Genomic DNA, 18,102 nt, shown 5'->3' with positions numbered 1-18,102 from the left:
AGTTCTCTTGTAACTCATTGACTTTTTAAATGATAGCTATATTGAATTCTCTGTCATTTAGACTGTAAATTTATGTGCCTTCAGGATTGATTTCTGGATGTTTCTCTTGTTCTTTCTGGTCTGGAGCATTAACATGTCTCTTCACATTATTTGAAGGGGGTGGATTTGTGCCTTTGCATAGTGATAGTATCTGATCACAGATTCCACCTGGTGCCACAGGGGGGAACAGGTGCTGTGCATTTTGAGCCCACCATGATCCCTGTCAGCTGTGCCTGTCCAACCCTGGGTCACTCCTTGGGACTGCAGTGGTCCTGTGGCCTCTCTCACTGAATGGGAAAGTGGTCACACGGGGGATCAGAGCTGCTGCTGCCTGCTACCACAATCCCCTTGAGATGCCCTCCCCTTTTCAAGGCCGCAGTGGTATTATGGGCATTCACAGCAGCCGGGAACTCGTTCACCTGGGCACACAGATTCACACTGTCTCCTCCTAGGTCATACCAGCTGTTGTGCCTGGTGGGTGGGGCCTCTCCATTACATCCAAACCTGGGTCACTCCCTGGGAGCTGCAGTGGCATTGTGGGCTCTCCCACCAGATGGGAAAGCGATCATGGAGGGACTCAGGGCTGCCACCTTGTCCCACAGTCTTGCTGAGACATGCTCCCCACTTTGAGGTCACAGCAGTACTATGGGCATTCACAGCAGCTGGGAACTTGTTCATCTGGGCATGTAGATGTGCCAGCATCTCCTCTTAGGTCATACTGGTTGCTGTGCTTGGTGAGTGGGGCCTTCCCACCAGGTCTGAGCCTGGGCCACTCTCTGGGGACTGTGATGGCACTGTGGGCTCTACCACCAGATGGGAAAGCAATCACACGGGGGCTAGAGCTGCTGTCACCTGTTCCTGCAGTCACACCAAGGCATGCTCCCACCCATGGGACCACAGCAGTGCTATGGTTGCTCCAGCCAGGAGAGCAGTCACATATGTGCACAGGGCTGTCAGGGGGCTGGAGAGTGCTACCTATCTTTACTACCTCCCCGGGGGTAGTCCATCCACCTTCAGATGTATAGCTGCATGGGTCACTCAGGTGTCCTGTTGTGTTGCATGGGTATCCTCCATTGATCAATGAAAGTCCATTTAGTTGTAGTTTGAAGGGGGAGAGATAAAGGCAACAGCTCACTCTGCCATGTTGCTGGTGTCACTTCCAATAAAACCCTTTTTGACTATATACTTGAGGATGTTAAAATACTGAGCAGACAGAGAAAGATGCTAGCCCAACTCTTCATACCCTTTCCTCCCAACAAAACACACTTTTGACTTGGCCCTAATGAGCACCAGTCAAAGCCTACTAGGCTCCCTCTTTCTTCAGGCTTCTCCAACTAATGTTAATGAGGGAGGAAGGGAAGGAAGAAAATAAAGCACAACTAGCTTACAGGCAATGAAAGAAATGGCAAAACCAGACAGAATAGATAGATCTAGGGAAAGAAATGGAAGCAGCTCAGGCAATGGGTATGGGTACAAGAGAGCAGTTAAACAAACAAAGATATCTGGAAAGAGAGCAAGAAGGAAAAATACTTAAGAACTTATGAATGTGAGAGAATAAAAGGATTCTGATGGGACTAGAAATAAGATCCCATCCTAACAAAGTCCATACCTAGATTTAAAGCAGCTCTAACTTCATGGCCTGGGTTGTCCTCTTTAAGCATTTAGCAAAAGAGTTCTACTGGGAAAAAGTAACGGTGTAAAGTGGGGAGAAGACAGGTGAGAGAAGTGGACTGAACAGGAAGAGAAAAGAGGAAAAAAGCGAAGAGAGTAGGAGGAAAAGGAAGGAGGAGAAGGATGGGTATAGAAGTAGTAATACAATCAGCAAGTTGGCCATGTGGAAATTAATAAAAGAAACTTTAACTAAATTGGAGCTGGGAAGGCCTGTAGGGAGAGCTCTCATGCCCTATCATACATCATCAGTTACACCAAACAGGAAGAGACGTATGCTTGCATATTGGACAGGAAGTAAAACTACTTTACCACTGAAGGAAGATTTCTCTTCCCACTTGGCAAGAGCTCAGCCAATGAGAAGCGCCTCAGCTCACACATTGCTGCTCTGTACTTTCCCCCAAAGGACTTTCATTTAGAACAGCCCCTCCCTACTCCCCTTTTTCTCTATAAAAGTAGCTCCTCTCCTTTGTTTTCCCGGATTTCCCTATGGTTTGCCACAGCATGCACATCCTGAATTGTAATTCTTTTGGCTATTCCCAAATAAACTCACTTTGAGGATAAAAATAACAGGTGAATTTGCTTTTACATTGATATATATGATGTTGGAAGTGGGATCTCAGTCATCTAAATGTCCTGAGGGAAACTTTCCTTCAGAGACCCCAGCTGGGTTTACGTTTAAGAACCTTGTGCCCCCTACAAGTTCATTTTTAACTAAGTGGGTCAAACAGACCAAAAGCAGTCTGGAATTGCAATGGCCAACATGAGGAATTTTCAGTCTCTCCCAACCACCTTTTCTTAAAACCAAAGTGGAAGACCATGGCTCTAAAATCAAGCAAAATAAATGGTATGTCTATTTTCACTAGTATCTGGAGGCTTCTGGAAAGGCACAAAGCTCTAAAACCGCTGCACTATAAAATACCTTGTCTAAATTAGCCAAAACAACTGAAAAACTGAGGGAGAACGAAATGGCTTCTGAAGCCTCATGTTCCCCTCTGCCACTTTTTCTTTGTCTCAGGTGCCAACCATGTTTGTCTTCCCAGACTTCTTTGTCTCAGACCCCATCCCAGCAGCCATTTTGCACCCAGGCTCTGCCCTGACACTATTTTCTTCTCTTCCCCTCTGTGAAAACCTGACCCTTTAAAATCAGACCCTCTGGGGCCCAGTGGTGCAGCAGTTAAGTGCACATGTTCTGCTTTGGTGGCCCAGGGTTTGCCGGTTCAGATCCTGGGTGTGGACATGGCACTGCTTGGCAAGCTGTGCTGTGGTAGGCGTCCCACATATAAAATAGAGGAAGATGGGCATGGATGTTAGCTCAGGGCCCGTCTTCCTCAGCAAAAAGAGGAGGATTGGCAGCACATGTTAGCTCAGGGCTAATCTTCCTCAAAAACAACAAAAAAATCAGACCCTCTGAGGGTTCAAATGCTAAACCCCTAATTACTAAGTTAATGGCAACAAATAAAAAACTAGAAGGAAAAATTTAAATAGCAATTACCCTAGACCTTTGATAATATACAAAATGACTCCAAAAACAGCTCTTTAAAGGATCCTTACATTTTGCAAATAAAAATCTTTGGGAAAAGACTTTGGCCACCTTAACAAGTAACCTTAACTTAGTCCATCTGACAGAAATTCAATTTGGATCCAACTATTCTTTTGAGTTTTGTAACTGAGACATGGTTAAATGTTTTAAAATGAAAGCTATGAGATCTCTGTTTATGTCTGTCTATGCGCCTATGTATGTATGTTATAGAGATGTGATATTTTTCTACATCTGGATGGTATTGCTAGAATTGATGCATAAAAAGCTTTATTTAATTGACTTGAAATTAAATGCTTATAAATTAAGTATTCTTAAATCTCAGAAATATAATAAAAACTAACTTAAATGCTTTTCAGTTTCACATGATCTAGGATTAATCTTTAGTAAATAAAAGCTAGGTTAAGGTTTTGGTGAAAATAAAAACAGGCATATCTTCACAGTTGTTAGTAATGAGTGCAATGCAAATTTACAACTTTTTTCTCTGTCTAGGTTTACTAGTCAAGTAGGCTTATGCTGTCTGTTACAAAATTTGTCAGCAAGAAAGTAACCTAAGATGATAGTTTGGGGGCCAGCCCCGTCACCAAGTGGTTAAGTTCATGTGCTCCACTTCGGCGGCCTAGGGTTTTGCTGGTTCGGATCCTGGGCGTGGACATGGCACCGCTCATCAAGCCACACTGATGCAGCATCCCACACAGCACAACTAGAAGGACCCATAACTAAAAATATATAACTATGTACCGGGGGCGCTTTGGGGAGAAAAAGGAAAAATAAAAAATCTTAAAAAACAAAAGATGATGGTTTGATATTTAATGTCTAATCCAAGCATGATTTTTAAAAGCAAATAATTAAAAGTAAATGTAAATAAGGTCAAAGTTTATACTAAGTTAAACTAAATAATGGATAGTCACTGAATACCTAAATCATTTTCCAAACAAGGTAAAATATTAAAACATTAACTCCTTTGCTTTTGGCTTCCTATCACAGAGAAACTAAAAATATTTGGGTCTGTTAGTGAACAGACCATGCTGAGAAATCTTTTATGTAAAAATAGGCACGTTTCTAGAAATTTATAAAAGGTATTTTAAGTTCACCAAGCTGCAAAATGCTAATATAGCTCACAATTGCTTACGTCTTAAGCTTTTACCAGGAATTGGGATTTTAAGGGTTAAAAATTCTAATATATGTAATTAAAACTACTAGAAACAAAAAGGGAAACATCTCTCTAAGCAAGGAAAGTAGGATGATGTTTTGGTATTAGAAGGCATGAGGAATGGAAATGCATTCTAGTGAGGGAAAAGAATTTTATGAGCAGTAAGGACTGGCTAAGATTGGAATAAATGAATTTCAATATCAAAATAAACTGATACAAAATTAAAATTTGGCTTTCTTTTCTGTTGAAAAGACAAGGTTTCTTGGGCTGTTGGTCTGCTGGTGTACTCTGAAAACTTCTTTACCATTAAGCAATATGCCTAGATTTTGTGTTTTGTCAAAATAATTTCCTGTGTTCTTTCTACAGGTCTTTATTTACATAAGAGAACTGAGTCTTAATACTGAAGGAGTTAAGTTTTGCTTACAACTATGTAACCTTTTGTATTTGCCTTTGAAACCTATTATTGTTACTTTGGTCAAATAGATACTTAAGTATTATTACATAATGATCTGTGATTCTATTTGGTCAAGCATCCAGACCTTCTGATATTTTTGACAAGCTTGCCAAAATATTCAAATTCTAAATGACATCTTTCGACCTGGATGTAATTTTGGGATTTTCCAGAGGGCACCTGGGGCATCTCAAAAGATGTATTCCCTCTCCTTATAAAAAGAGAGATATTACACTAATTAGGCTTATTCGTATGTCAAATTACATGAGAAGCATGGTCAAATAAACAATAGTAAACCTCTTAAGGTTATATAGCATGGGTGAATATTACTAAGAAGTGTTCTAGAAACTGTATAAAATTCCTAAATATCTGGTATGTTCTAATATAGTATGACCTGTAGTTCTAGTTACTATCTAAAATGTATGTCACAAAAGTACCCAAATTTTCTTGACAATTATATTTACCCATTGCCTTCTTAAAAAGTCTTTTGTCAGTTACAGACAGTTATTGTTTAATTCTGATGCTTTTACAGATATGTTTCATTTTCAAAGAGATTCATGATAAAGACTCTGACAAGTATTCTGGAATACAGGTTTTGATAACTTTAAGATCATAACACTGAACTGGATGAGAATTTCTGGAACTCAAGTGGACTGCCTGCTTTAACATTTTGTTTTCCAGTTGTAAAGGACTCCTTTTTCTCTCCTTTCTGTTAAGCTACATATAACTTACAGCAATTTGGTAAAGTGTATCTTTGCAACAAGTATTGAAATGATATTTATCTTTTTCTCTCTAGCTGATCACTCCAGAATTTGGAAACTCTTAAGTATTCTTTTCATGACAATGTATGCATTTGCATGGGTTCAGTGAAGGTCTATTCTCCTTGTAACAGGACAACTGAAAGTGTTGGCTACATTACCAAGGCTTTGACTAAAATGTTATATTCAAGAAAGATGTATACAGACTCAGATAAGACCAGACAGCTTTAAGTTACTGCTTGAAAAATCAGGCCAGTACCTTGCTTATAAGGTTTCAGCAAAACAATCTTAAAAAAGAGCTTATATAGTCAATCACTATTTTTGCTGCATTTGTATAAATAATCAGGCCAAGTTTAATACAAACAAATTAGTTTTACTATGATTATCTTTAATAAAAATGAAGGTTATTGTGGAGAGAGAATTCATGTTTGCACCTTTGTAGATGTTAAATTCTAGTCCTGTTAATAGTCTTTAAGGTTTTGTTATACCTGTAAACTGGACTGGATCTTAAAGTCTTCTAGTTTCCTTAAATGTCTGGATATCATACTCCAAACTGATGTTTCCAATTTTACTTCCAAGAAAAGTTCTTGGAAGGCCCTCCTCACTACCCAGATGACAGCCAAACTTCAGGTACTTGAGTCTTGGGTGCACATCACACAGCTAAAGAAGACTCCACCTGATATCTGGTCCTGAACAAATGCTGGAGACCTCCAAGTAAACTGACTAGGAAGAGATGCAGCTGACATCTGAGGCAGACAGTTTCCCCAGGATGACCAGACCAGGCCTGTATACCCTCTTCCAACTGCTGTTTCTTAGTTAATTTTATTCCTCCCTTTTCTGGAAGGACAATGCCCTTGTTTGCATTTCCCAATCCCTTGTGAAATGGGGAAACATCTCTGATGGATTTGCCATCAGAAACCTGTCTGTCAAGGCAGTAATGACCCCGTAGTTCACCCTATAAGTAATTTCACTGGGATTCCAGATGCTATTATTTGTCTAAATTGCTCTGCTGGCCCATTGTACCAAGTCAGGGTGCTAAGCCCACCTAAATTCGTTCCTTGCTTTAATTTAACCCAGCCTTGGAAGGTGAAAACAAGATCTTTTGAATATTTGTATGAAAAATTCTGTGAGGCCACCAAAGTAACCCAGACCATCTGTAAATTTCTTGATAAACCCATATATTTAGGCAACCTCTCAGTATGTAATAGCATAGTATCTGAGTTACCTAACGGTAATGCCTCTATGCTGATGATGAGTCTATAGATGATATCACTTATGCAGGGGCCTTATGCAGGCCCTCCGGTCATGTCTTCATCTGTGGAGGTTTCAGTAATGGGCTTTATGCTTGGGCAACTCATTGCCTTAACAGCTGGAGAATACAAGGGCAGTGTGCCCTTGCCATATTCACTGTCCTGTTCCCTCAGCACAGTCAGAGACCTCTCATTGGTCTCTCCTGTTAAACCTCCAAACTTGCTTTAGATGAGAAGTCCCAGGAGGTGTACGTGACTCTGGGTTTGCCTCCATGGGGAAAGCTTTCTTCCCATGGATCAGAGTGAGTACCAACGAACAAGTGACCAGGAATCTTTCCCTGAAACTAGAGGAATTAGCTGTTGCCACAGCCAAAGCAATCTCAGCTCAGCAACAGTCACTTAACTCATTGGCCAAAGTTGTTTTGGATAATCATACAGCCCTTGCTTATCTACTTGCTGAGCAAGGCAGTATCTGCATAGTGGTGAACACCCCTGTTGCACACGGATAAATACCTCTGGGGAAGTAAAAACCCAATTAATAAGATTAGAGGGCAAGCACCTTGGCTACAACAAATTTTACCTAACAATCCGCTGTCTTTTGATTTGTTTATTTGGTTACCTTCAGGTCTGGGCTCCTGGTTTAAAATCATCCTGCAAACTGCGCTTATGGAATTGATCTTAATCTTATTCTGAATATTTATTGTAAAGAGCTGTACCTATTGCCTGTTGAAACTTTGTAAAGATGACATATCTAATACAGTGATGTTAGCTCAACAATTTGAAATGATTTTCAACACTTACAATCTCGGACAACTATAAACTTTGAATAAGAAATGCCTGAGAGTTCTCCCTTCTAAGCTTCCTTGTTCCTCAAATGGGGCCTAAATAGTTTCCAACCACTATGAGCTTTCCCTCCAACATGGGACATGACAACCAGGAAAGGTGCTTCCTGACACTGAGGGACAAGACCACTATGTGCAAAGAATTTAATTGTTGATCAATGCTTTTGGGAAAAGATCTCATTAAAAAGGGGAAATGTGGAAATTGATAAAAGAAACCTTAACTAAATTGGAGTTGGGAAGGCCTATAGGGGGAGCTCTCATGCCTTATCATACATCATCAATTACACCAAACAGGCAGAGACTCACCCTTGCATTTTGGACAGGAAATAACACTATTTTACTACTGAAGGAAAATCTCTCTCCCCAGCCTTGACAATGAGAAACACCTCAGCTCAGCCAATGAGAAGGTGTTGCTGCTCTGAACTGTTAGTTTCTCCAATGGATTTTCATTTAAACAGCCCCTCCCTACTCCTCCTTTTTCTCTATAAAATTAGCTTCCCTCTTTTGTTTTCTAGATTTCCCTATGGTTTGCCATACCATGCATATCCCAAATTGTAATTCTTTTGGCTATTCCTAAATAAACTCATTTTGAGGATAAAATAACAGGTGAATTTGCTTTTAAGTTAACAGCCATCAGCTCCATGGCAGTGATAAATGGTCAAGACCCTAATCCCATCTCCTTAACATGAATGGCAAGTTCTTCAAAATGCAATTTATGCATTTTAGAAACCAACCCTCCTGGGAAAACTACTTTTCTACCTTTTGTTGTAGATCTGTATAATCCCCAACTATGAAACTACCAAGCCTCAGTAATCACTTCCAATCACTATTACTGGGCCAGGATCTACCCTTACACATGAAGAGACAAACTCATTTTGCTTTGTTATTGCCTCTTTCTCCTGGGATCAAAAGTACCAAAAAGAGTCAATTCAGGCTGCTACTCAGTGATAGCATTACTGGCAGATGAAAGTGAGAGAGGCTAGTTTATAGATGCACAGACTAGCAGACATTCTAAAAAACCAGGGGCCACAGCACACATAGTATGTTTGAAGGGCACCAGGAATGCTACCTATTTTAAATATCTACCTCCGCCCCACTGGCTTACCAGAGCACTTGAAATGTATTAATCAGAAAAATCTAAGCTTTCGGTTAGGCTTTTATATTTCTAGAATTCTCCACATTAAAATGTAAATAGCCACGGAAAAGTAATAGACTAGGTCTCTGACACATCACATTTTGCCATTATAACACTAAGTAGACAACAAAGACCTGCAAGAATAAGTGGTAAGTACTACTGGTGTATAAGGGGTGGAAGAAAAATATGGTTTACAAAGCATTGGCTAGAGGGAATCCCTGCCCTGGGGAAAACTGGGCATACAGAGAGGAGCATGAAAGCCCCAGGCCCTGGGGAAAATGAAGAGGAAACAGAGTTAGAGAAAACTGAAAAAAGGAAGCTCAAAAACAAATTAACCACTTCACACTTTGTTTCAGGCTGGCTGGGATGGTCAACTCTCAAAGGGTATAATCCCAGAGCAGCAGGAGAGTATAAAGCAATCCTAAATACCAGTTCTATCTTTGGTTACAACAAGGCCTGGGAAAAGCAGGAGAACAATTTCTGAGATCACCGAGTGACAATGGAATATATCAAACACAGCATAGGAGATCTCTACTCTTTCCGTCCCTCCACACACGTTCTTCACTCCACCCTAAACCAGGTGAAAAACTGATGAGGAAGATGAGGGGAGGTATGCAGAGGGGAAAATGGACTTGTGTAGTTTGCAAAAGTTCCCCAAATGATTACGACATATATCTTTCCTCTACAGTGACAAGCTCCTCCCTCCACTTAAGTTTAATTAGACCCCAGTTCCACCAAAATGATAAGCAGATCCAGCACACTATCTTTCAGTCCAAAGGAGTTCTTAAAATTCTTACATTTGAACTGATACATAATTTTGATTGCCACCTAGTGGAAGAAATAGAATTAACCACAAGCTAAACAGGAGAAGCAATCTGTAAGTATCAAATACTGTTTTCAATACTCTGACAGCTGAAGACAGTTTCCCAAAGTGTGGTTATATGTAAGTTGATTTTAGGTAGCAGAAGGATGAACGCTATTTTAATTACTTGATATTTATTCCCATGCATAGTAGAAAAAAGTATAAACAATACTTCAATCATTTCACAAATACGTGAAGATGAGGTTAAATTAACCCTAATTTTTAAAAGTTAATAAATGTAAAAATACATATTAAATTATAATTATACACAGGTGGTAATGGGATATCACCAAAGTCATACAGTGACTCTAAAATGACTGAAGTTTTGGAAATAGTTGTCTAAGCTGGTTCTTCTAATGGAAAATACTTTTCCCTCAGTGTTTCTGAGTTTTATTTCTGTATATAAAGTGAAAAAATCCATATTTTAATAGAAATAACAATGTTTTAAGGTACTCCTACTTTTTTCTCATCAGATAATAGTTTCTGTTTTCTTAAATTAGCATTAGCATTCAGTACTGCTAAGTCTCTATAAATATTTGCCTTCCGTAAAACATGCTTACCTAGGTAGTTATCCCGTGATTGTAAATAGTTGATTCTCTTTCATTTTGACAAGTTCCATTATAGAAAATATATTTCCATTTAATTTACACAGTTAAACAAATTCTCAGAGAACTGTTTGAACTCCTGCCAACTTATTGCAATGGAATGTACTTTAATGACCAAGTTCTATTGTCACAGTGGTCAATTATTTATCATAGAATTTAGAAGTTTCAAGAAAATCCTGAGCATTCAATCAGCATTCATTAGTTTTTGTATTCACTAATGTTGGAATATATAAGTGAAAATTACAAGATTCATTTCATTATCTTCTCTGATGGCCACTTTAAATGACAATGATAAATTTCTCATGTGATAAATTACACATTACCACCTCTAGCTTCAAGAAAGACTGAAAAATTAAGTATCTGGAAAACAGAAACAGGATTATCAAGACTAGCTTAAGACAATCCTCCTTCATCTCCGGGATTGGAAGCTATTGTGACCCTTAACAAAATTACGATTCTGTTGGCAAGGAAGAGGTGGGGTTGTTGAATAATTCTTGGGTATTTACCTAACAGTATCTGCCACGCCTCCCACCTCAAGCACTCCGTCTCCCTCTGAGGATCCAACAACTCTTACAATTCCTGTTTATTCCCCCAGAGTCATTTATACATATTTTATTGTACATAATTTATAGATTTATTTTTACCCAAATGGTTGGATACTATATACACTGCTCTGCACTTCACTTTTTTCACTCAACAAAATAAGTTGAAGACTTGTTGCATTTTGATGTGTAATAAAGCCACTTCCTTATTTTTAATGGGTGAAAAATATTCCATTGTATCAATGTGCCATAATTTATTTATTAGTCCTGTAAGAAGAGACATTTTGGTTGTTTTCAATCTTTTGCTATTATAAAAAATACTGCATTAAACCACCTTGTACATATATTATTTGACACTGCAAATTAAATCTTAGAGAAGAAATTTCTGGGCAATGTGCATTTTGCAATTGGCTACTGGCATTTTCTTTTCGGGGGAGATGACATTAAAGTTATGGATTAAAATTTAAAGAGCATGACATTTTATTTTAGAGTCTTCCCACTGAGAGCAGAATATGCCTTTTTGCTACACGTCATGTTTTAGAAATTCTAATATACACATTTAAACATTTCTAAAATATGGATGCATCTCATAATCCAGGACATCTTTTAATCACTGTCAGCCATGTGGTAGTCATGACAGCAATTATTCTTGGTGGCGTGACAGGTAACTGTCATCTCTGGTCATTTCAGTAAATATGAGCCATGGTGTTGTTAGAAAACCTTCTGTGACACCTTCTGGTAAGACCAGGAAAGTACGAGCATCAAAACTAAAAGAAAGTGTCAGTGATTTGGAAGAAAATTCTTTCAAGAAATGCTACACTATCAATGCCCTTAATAGTACAAAGGACAATTTTGTGTGAGAGGAAAAAACACCAATTTTGATGACTCCAAGTCAAAAAGTGATTCTGAAGAATCAGATTCTAAATATGAAGAATCAGCTTAGTAATATCTTAACTATTTTGTTTATATTTTCATTTTTATAATTGTACAAGAGACACATGATAAAATATCAAATAAATCCAAGAGTTCTTTCAATAAATACAAAAAAAAAGTTCTAAATACTAAGAGATTATTTCATCAGACCTATTGGCAGCAGGTTATCTTAGTGTTACATTAAAAAAAAAAAAGTGCAATTTACAATCCGCATCTCAGATTTGAAGGAATATTCTAAATCTTATTTTAGGTCCCTCAGTAGTATTTTAAAGTTTCTCTCATATAGATTTTGTACATTCTTAAGGCTATTCTTACGTATTTTATCTTTTCTTCCACTACATTTTCTCATCAGAATAGTATTTATTTTTGCCTATTTTGTAAACAGCCACTTTACTGAATTCTCTTACTATTTATAATGATTTTTCAGTGGATTCTTTTGAGTTTTCCAGGTATGCAGTGAAATAAATTTTAAACTCAAATTATCTTAAACTATCTGCTGGAATTTAAGCTCAGTGAAGGTAAGGGCTGGGTATTATTTTTACTGTTCTATCCCCAGCACCTAGCATATTACCTGCACAAATCAACATATATTTGTTAAATGAATTAGATGAATGTGTCTTACTTCACAAAACTTACCCCAACCCCTTCTCTGACAGAGATGTTTAGTCAAAAAAGTCAAATATAAATGAGGAAACAGTATTAATATTTATTCCCTCCTACATGCAAACATACAGATCCTGTAAGAAACTGAATATTTTATAATCAAAACTATATACGTTTGGTTATAATTAGTTCTATTTTAATAATTAAAAACCCTAATTACGAAATTAGTATTTTATTTTAAACACTTACCTTTTGGATCTTAGGTCTGATGACTCAAACTGGATATTCATGGGTCCAGGATTTACTTCATGATCTACCTCAGGGATGAGACGATGTCTAGAATCACTATCCATATTTGCTATTTTTCTCAGACTCTAAGCACTGAAGAAGTCAGTCCTATATAAATCAGAAAAGACAAATAATTTAAAGTTTAATTAAAATATTATTTTACTATAAATAAGTAATATATCTGCATGCATAAGAAATTGGAAAAAATATGGGAGCTTGCTGAAAATATCTTTTTTTTCTTTGAGGAAGATTAGCCCTGAGCTAACTACTGCCAATCTTCCTCTTTTTGCTGAGGAAGACTGACCCTGAGCTACCATCCATGCCCATCTTCCTCTATTTTATACGTGGGACACCTACCACAGCATGGCTTCTGCCAAGCAGTGCCGTGTCTGCACCTGGGATCTGAACTGGAGAACCCCTAGCCACCAAGAAGCGGAACATGCAAACTTAACCGCTGCGCCACCGGGCTGGCCCCTGCTGAAAATATCTTAATGAGGTATATACTTATAATATTTATTTTATCAGAAACTTGCTAAGTTGAAATGGAGTTACTGTTTATTTTTCAGCTAAAAAAAAAATAAGTGTGGTAATCCATTTCTAGTAATAAAACAGATTAGGCCATTTGGACCCATTTTCCTGCAGAAAAGAACTAAATTTGAAATGCACCAAAAATAGGAAAATCAGGCCATTTGCAGGTGAAGTTAAGGAACCCGGAGAGGTAAATAGCTCAAGGAAGTTCCTTTTGCTTTGAGAGTATTTGCTGTCCCAGGAGAAACTGGGCTGAGGTTTTCAAGGCCTTGTGAAGATATAGAAGACAAAACCTGGGACTCACCCAAAGTAAGGAATGACTGTAGTAGGAAATCATCCCCTCTCCCTACCTCCCATAATATAGCTGGAACTACAAAGAGCTTTACTATCAGATTAGGGGTTAACAAGAAGTAAAAGTGCCTCACTCCCTGAGAAGGGAACTACAAACAAGTTTTTTTGACACTGACCACAACCAGTGTCTATGTGTGTGCACGAGCACAGGGGAAAAGATACATACCACAAACTTCACCTCATGTGGACTTCTAAGGCGGTCAAAGAACACTTAAAGCTGTGAATACAACTTAAAGTTAACTTGATTGGCAGGGCTTCTAGGCAACTGGCAGAGGGAATGTAAATCTGTTCTGTGAGGACTCACCTTCATCCTAGGCCTCAAAGAAGACATGTTAACAATGTTCAAGGACAATGAACAGTGCACAGTCAAAAACAACATAGCGTGTAAAGAAATAAAGTACTATTAGTTAGAACCAGAAGAAACAACAGCAGAAAGAGATCCACAAGGACTTCAACTATAGGATTTATCAGAATAAAATTCTAAAATAATTATGCTTCCGATGTTTAAATAAATAAAGGAAAAAGCGGACGTTTTCAAAAAGTAAGTTAGCATGTTTGAAAACGTGGGAGTAAATTTTTAAACCAAAAAAAATATGTATATGTTTAAATTTAAAACTTTAAATTTAAAGTTTAAAAGTTGGGTTTAAAACTTGAAGAGAAAATTAATGAACTAGAAGATCAATCAGAAGAAATTATCCAGAATGTGGCAAAGAGAAGAAAAAAAAGAGAAAATGTAAAAGAGAGGTTAAAAGACATGAGAGATAGAATGAGAAGGTCTAATGTGCATGTACTTGGGGAACCAGAAAGAGAAGAGATGGCAGAGGTAATATTTGAAAGGATAATAGCTGAGAATTTTCAAGAACTTATAAAACATCACAATCTGCAGATTCTGGGCCAGCCCAGTGGCACAGTGGTTAAGTGCGCAAGTTCTGCTTTGGCGGCCCGGAGTTCGCGGGTTTGGATCCCGGGTGCGGACATGGCACCATTTGGCAAGCCATGCTGTGGTAGGCGTCCCACATATAAAGTAGAGGAAGATGGGCACGGATGTGAGCTCAGGGCCATGCTTCCTCAGCAAAAAGAGGAGGATTGGCAGCAGTTAGCTCAGGGCTAACCTTCCTCAAAAAAAAAAAAATCTGCAGGTTCAAGAAGTTTATGGAATCCCAGCAGAATTAATAAACAATGTATTATAGGGTTGGAAAAAAAGAATTAAAATTCCAGACCAAAGGGGAAAAAAGGCAAGGGAAGATCTTGGAATTAAAGTGTTCTAAGGTCCTTCTATTGTCCAGATCAATATGACACTTTCATGTGATGCATGTTGTATTTTAAAAGTAACTGCTAACATAATAGAAAAGAGTGTACAACTTAAAATCTAGGAGAGGAGGAAAAGAGAATGATAAAAAATAATTGACCTAAAAAAAGAAAGAAAGGAAAAAAAGAAAACACAAAAGAGAGAGGACAAATAGAAAGCATAAAATAGATAAGATCCTCTCATTTTTTCTTAAACCCATGCTAATCAAGCTATCCTCCCCATCACTACACAAAACTGCTCGTTACATCACCAGTGACCTCTACACTGGTGAACCCAATGGTCATTTCTCATTCTTTAACTTACTTGTCCTATCAGAAATATTTGCCACAAGGGATGACTCTCCTCCTTAATAAACTAGATTCACTATCTCTCTGATCCTTCTTCCTTCTGTGTCTCTTTTACCATTTGTTCCTTGTCTCCCAAACTTCTTAAAATTGTAGAGTCCTAAGGTTTAGTCTTGTTCCTCTTCTCTATTTACCCTCAATTTCTAGGTAACGTTATCCAACCTTATGATTTTAATACCATCACTTGCGTTATACAATACAGTAACCACTAGTCATATGTAGCTACTTAAATTATATTAATTAAAATTAAATTTTAAAAAAATCTAGTACCTGAGTCACAGTAGCCACATTTGAAGTGCTCAATAGCCACGCATGGCTAGTTGCTACTATACTGCACAGTGTAGATATAAAACATTTCCATAATTGTAGAAAGTCCTATGGATCTAGACAATGACAACTTCCACATTAATATTTCTAGCTGAAACTTCTCTCCTGAATTTCAGATTTGCATATCCAACTGCCTACTTAACATTTTTTTCTTATTGAGATATAATTGACTTATAGCATCATATTAGTTTTAGATGATTTGATTTGATATATGTATGTATATATGTGTGTGTATATATATATATATATCCTACTTAACATCTTTACTTGCATATAATAGACAAATCAAACCTAACATATCCAAAACTGAACGATTGATTTTTTTCCCAGTACTGTCCCACCCATTTTTTTCCTGATTTCAGTTGATGACATCACCATCCTTCTACTTGCCTAGGCCAAAATCCTTGGAATCAGGGGCCTGCCCCGTGGCCGAGTGGTTAAGTTCTCCAGCTCCGCTTAGGCGGCCCAGGATTTCACCGGATCGAATCCTAGGCACGGACACGGCACCGCTCATCAAGCCATGCTGAGGTGGTATCCCACGTGCCACAACTAGAAGGACCCACAACTAAAAATACACAACTATGTACCATGGGGCTTTCGGGAGGAAAAAGAAAAATAAAACCTCAAAATCCTTGGAATCACCCATGACTTTTTTTTTTTTGAGGAAGATTATCCCTGAGCTAACATCTGCTGCCAATCCTCCTCCTCATTTTGCTGAGGAAGGCTGGCCCTGAGCTAACATCCCCTCCCCTCTTCCTCCACTCTATACGTCGGATGCCTACCACAGCATGGCTTGTCAAGTGGTGCCAAGTCCACAACCAGGATTCGAACCAGTGAACCCTGGGCCGCCAAAGCAGAACATGCACACTTAAACGCTGCGCCACCGGGCCAGCCTTACCCATGACTTCTTTTTCTCAGTCTACATTCACTCTATCAGGAAATCTTGGCTTTTCTTTCAGATACAAAAAGAATCTGACCACCATCATTTGTTACCAAGATTTCTACAACAGATTTCTACAAGCTCCCTGCTTGTACCCTTATCCCCTTAGACACACAGCAGGCAGAGAGTTGCAGAGAGGTATAGTAAGAGATTTGGTCTTACCCAATTGGTTGTTACAACTGGGGGACGTGTTATTAGTACCCAGGGGTAGAGACTAGGGATGCTACTAAACATTCTATGATGCACAGGACAGCCTCCTACAACAAACAATTGTCCAGCCCAAAATGTCAATAGTTCTGAGGTTGAGAAACCTTCTCTAGGGGAGAAAATAGGAGGTTGTGATAGGGAAGGACAAGAGGGGACCGTATATGGTGATGGCAATATTCTATTTCTTCAACTAGATTCTGGTTATATGCCATTTGCTCTATAATTCTTCAATATACATATATTTTATGCACTTTTCCATATGGATGTTATATTTCACAATAAAAAAAAGTAGCAATGGGGAATTCCATAAAATGAAATAAATATATTTTAACACTTAAAACATGTGCTTTACCCTTATTCCTCACCCTATAAGTTACTATTATCCTCATTTTATAGATAAGGATAGAAAGCAGAGAGAAGTTAAGTAATTGATTACAAAGTTCGCAAGCATCAGAGGTGGAAGTCAAACCTAGGCAGTTTAAGTCCAGAACCTGTACTCCATACTGTGCTGTCTTTCCTGTTATTTGCCCTTTCGTTCTCGCTCTCTTTTATCTTTCACCTTCTTCTATTTCTTGCTACAGCCCAGATTACTTAACAAGTATAGTTTTATTGTTGCTGTATTTGTTTAATGAAATCCTATGAACACTGTCCTTATTTTTCTAAATATAGCATTTATGGCACAGTAGAAAGAGAATGAGGTTTTTTTTTTTTTAAAAGATTGGCAGCTGTGCTAACATCTGTTGCCAATCTTTTTTTTTTTTCCTTCTTCTCCCCAAAGGCCCCTGATACATAGTTGTATATTCCAGTTGTGAGTACCTCTGGTTGCGCTATATGGGACACCGCCTCAGCATGGCCTGATGAGTGGTGCCATGTCCGTGCCCAGGATCCGAAATGGCGAGACCCTGGGCCGCTGAACTGGAGCACACAAACTTAACCACTTGGCCATGGGGCAGCCCCTGAAAATGAGGTTTTTGAGTGAACGATCCTGTATCTGCCACTCACTACCTGTGTAATTTAACACTAACCATTTAACTCCATGAGACTATTCTCCCATCTGCAAAACTGAAATAGTTAACATTCACCTCACTGGGGTGTTTGAGAATTCAGTGAGATGATGCATATTATACTTAGCACTTTGTAATGAGAAAATAAATGTTCAAGTGTATTATTATTCCTCTCAAAAACCAAATGAAAATCCTTTTTTTTCACATATGCAGCCTCTTGAGGTTTTCCCTTTTTTTTTTTTAACAGTGAAAACTTCTTCAGTAATGAAGAGCTAGGTAAATATTGTCAACGTGCCACTATTATGTGACACAGATGCTGGTAACATGTTCTATTCCCCAAATATGTGCATTTTCTTTTCTCTGTTTCTTTCCTTTCCATTTTCCCCTTCTGTTCTACTGCTTTCCTGCCCAACATTTAAGCCA

General features: G+C 38.3%; 1 protein-coding gene across 5 annotated transcripts in view; it reads right to left on the bottom strand.

Moving 5' to 3' along the window:
• SLC38A9 (solute carrier family 38 member 9) overlaps positions 1-18,102 on the bottom strand; it is a 110,999-nt gene that overhangs the window by 79,082 nt on the left and 13,815 nt on the right. For 2 of the 5 annotated variants that reach the window (XR_006890102.1, XM_046671487.1), the window contains exon 2: positions 12,631-12,777. Coding sequence is in view for 1 of the 5 variants with exons in the window: in XM_046671487.1 (XP_046527443.1) it covers positions 12,631-12,734 (104 nt within the window). In the remaining 4 variants the exon portion in view is untranslated. Of the gene's footprint in view, positions 1-12,630; positions 12,778-18,102 lie in introns of those variants that run through there. The other 3 variants (XM_046671489.1, XM_046671490.1, XM_046671488.1) reach the window with 2 other exon arrangements.

This window comes from Equus quagga, chromosome 9, assembly GCF_021613505.1.
Source record: "Equus quagga isolate Etosha38 chromosome 9, UCLA_HA_Equagga_1.0, whole genome shotgun sequence".
In the NCBI taxonomy this organism is placed as follows: Eukaryota; Metazoa; Chordata; class Mammalia; order Perissodactyla; family Equidae; genus Equus; species Equus quagga.
Note: the sequence above shows the minus strand (reverse complement) of the source record. Positions and strands in the feature narration are given on the sequence as shown.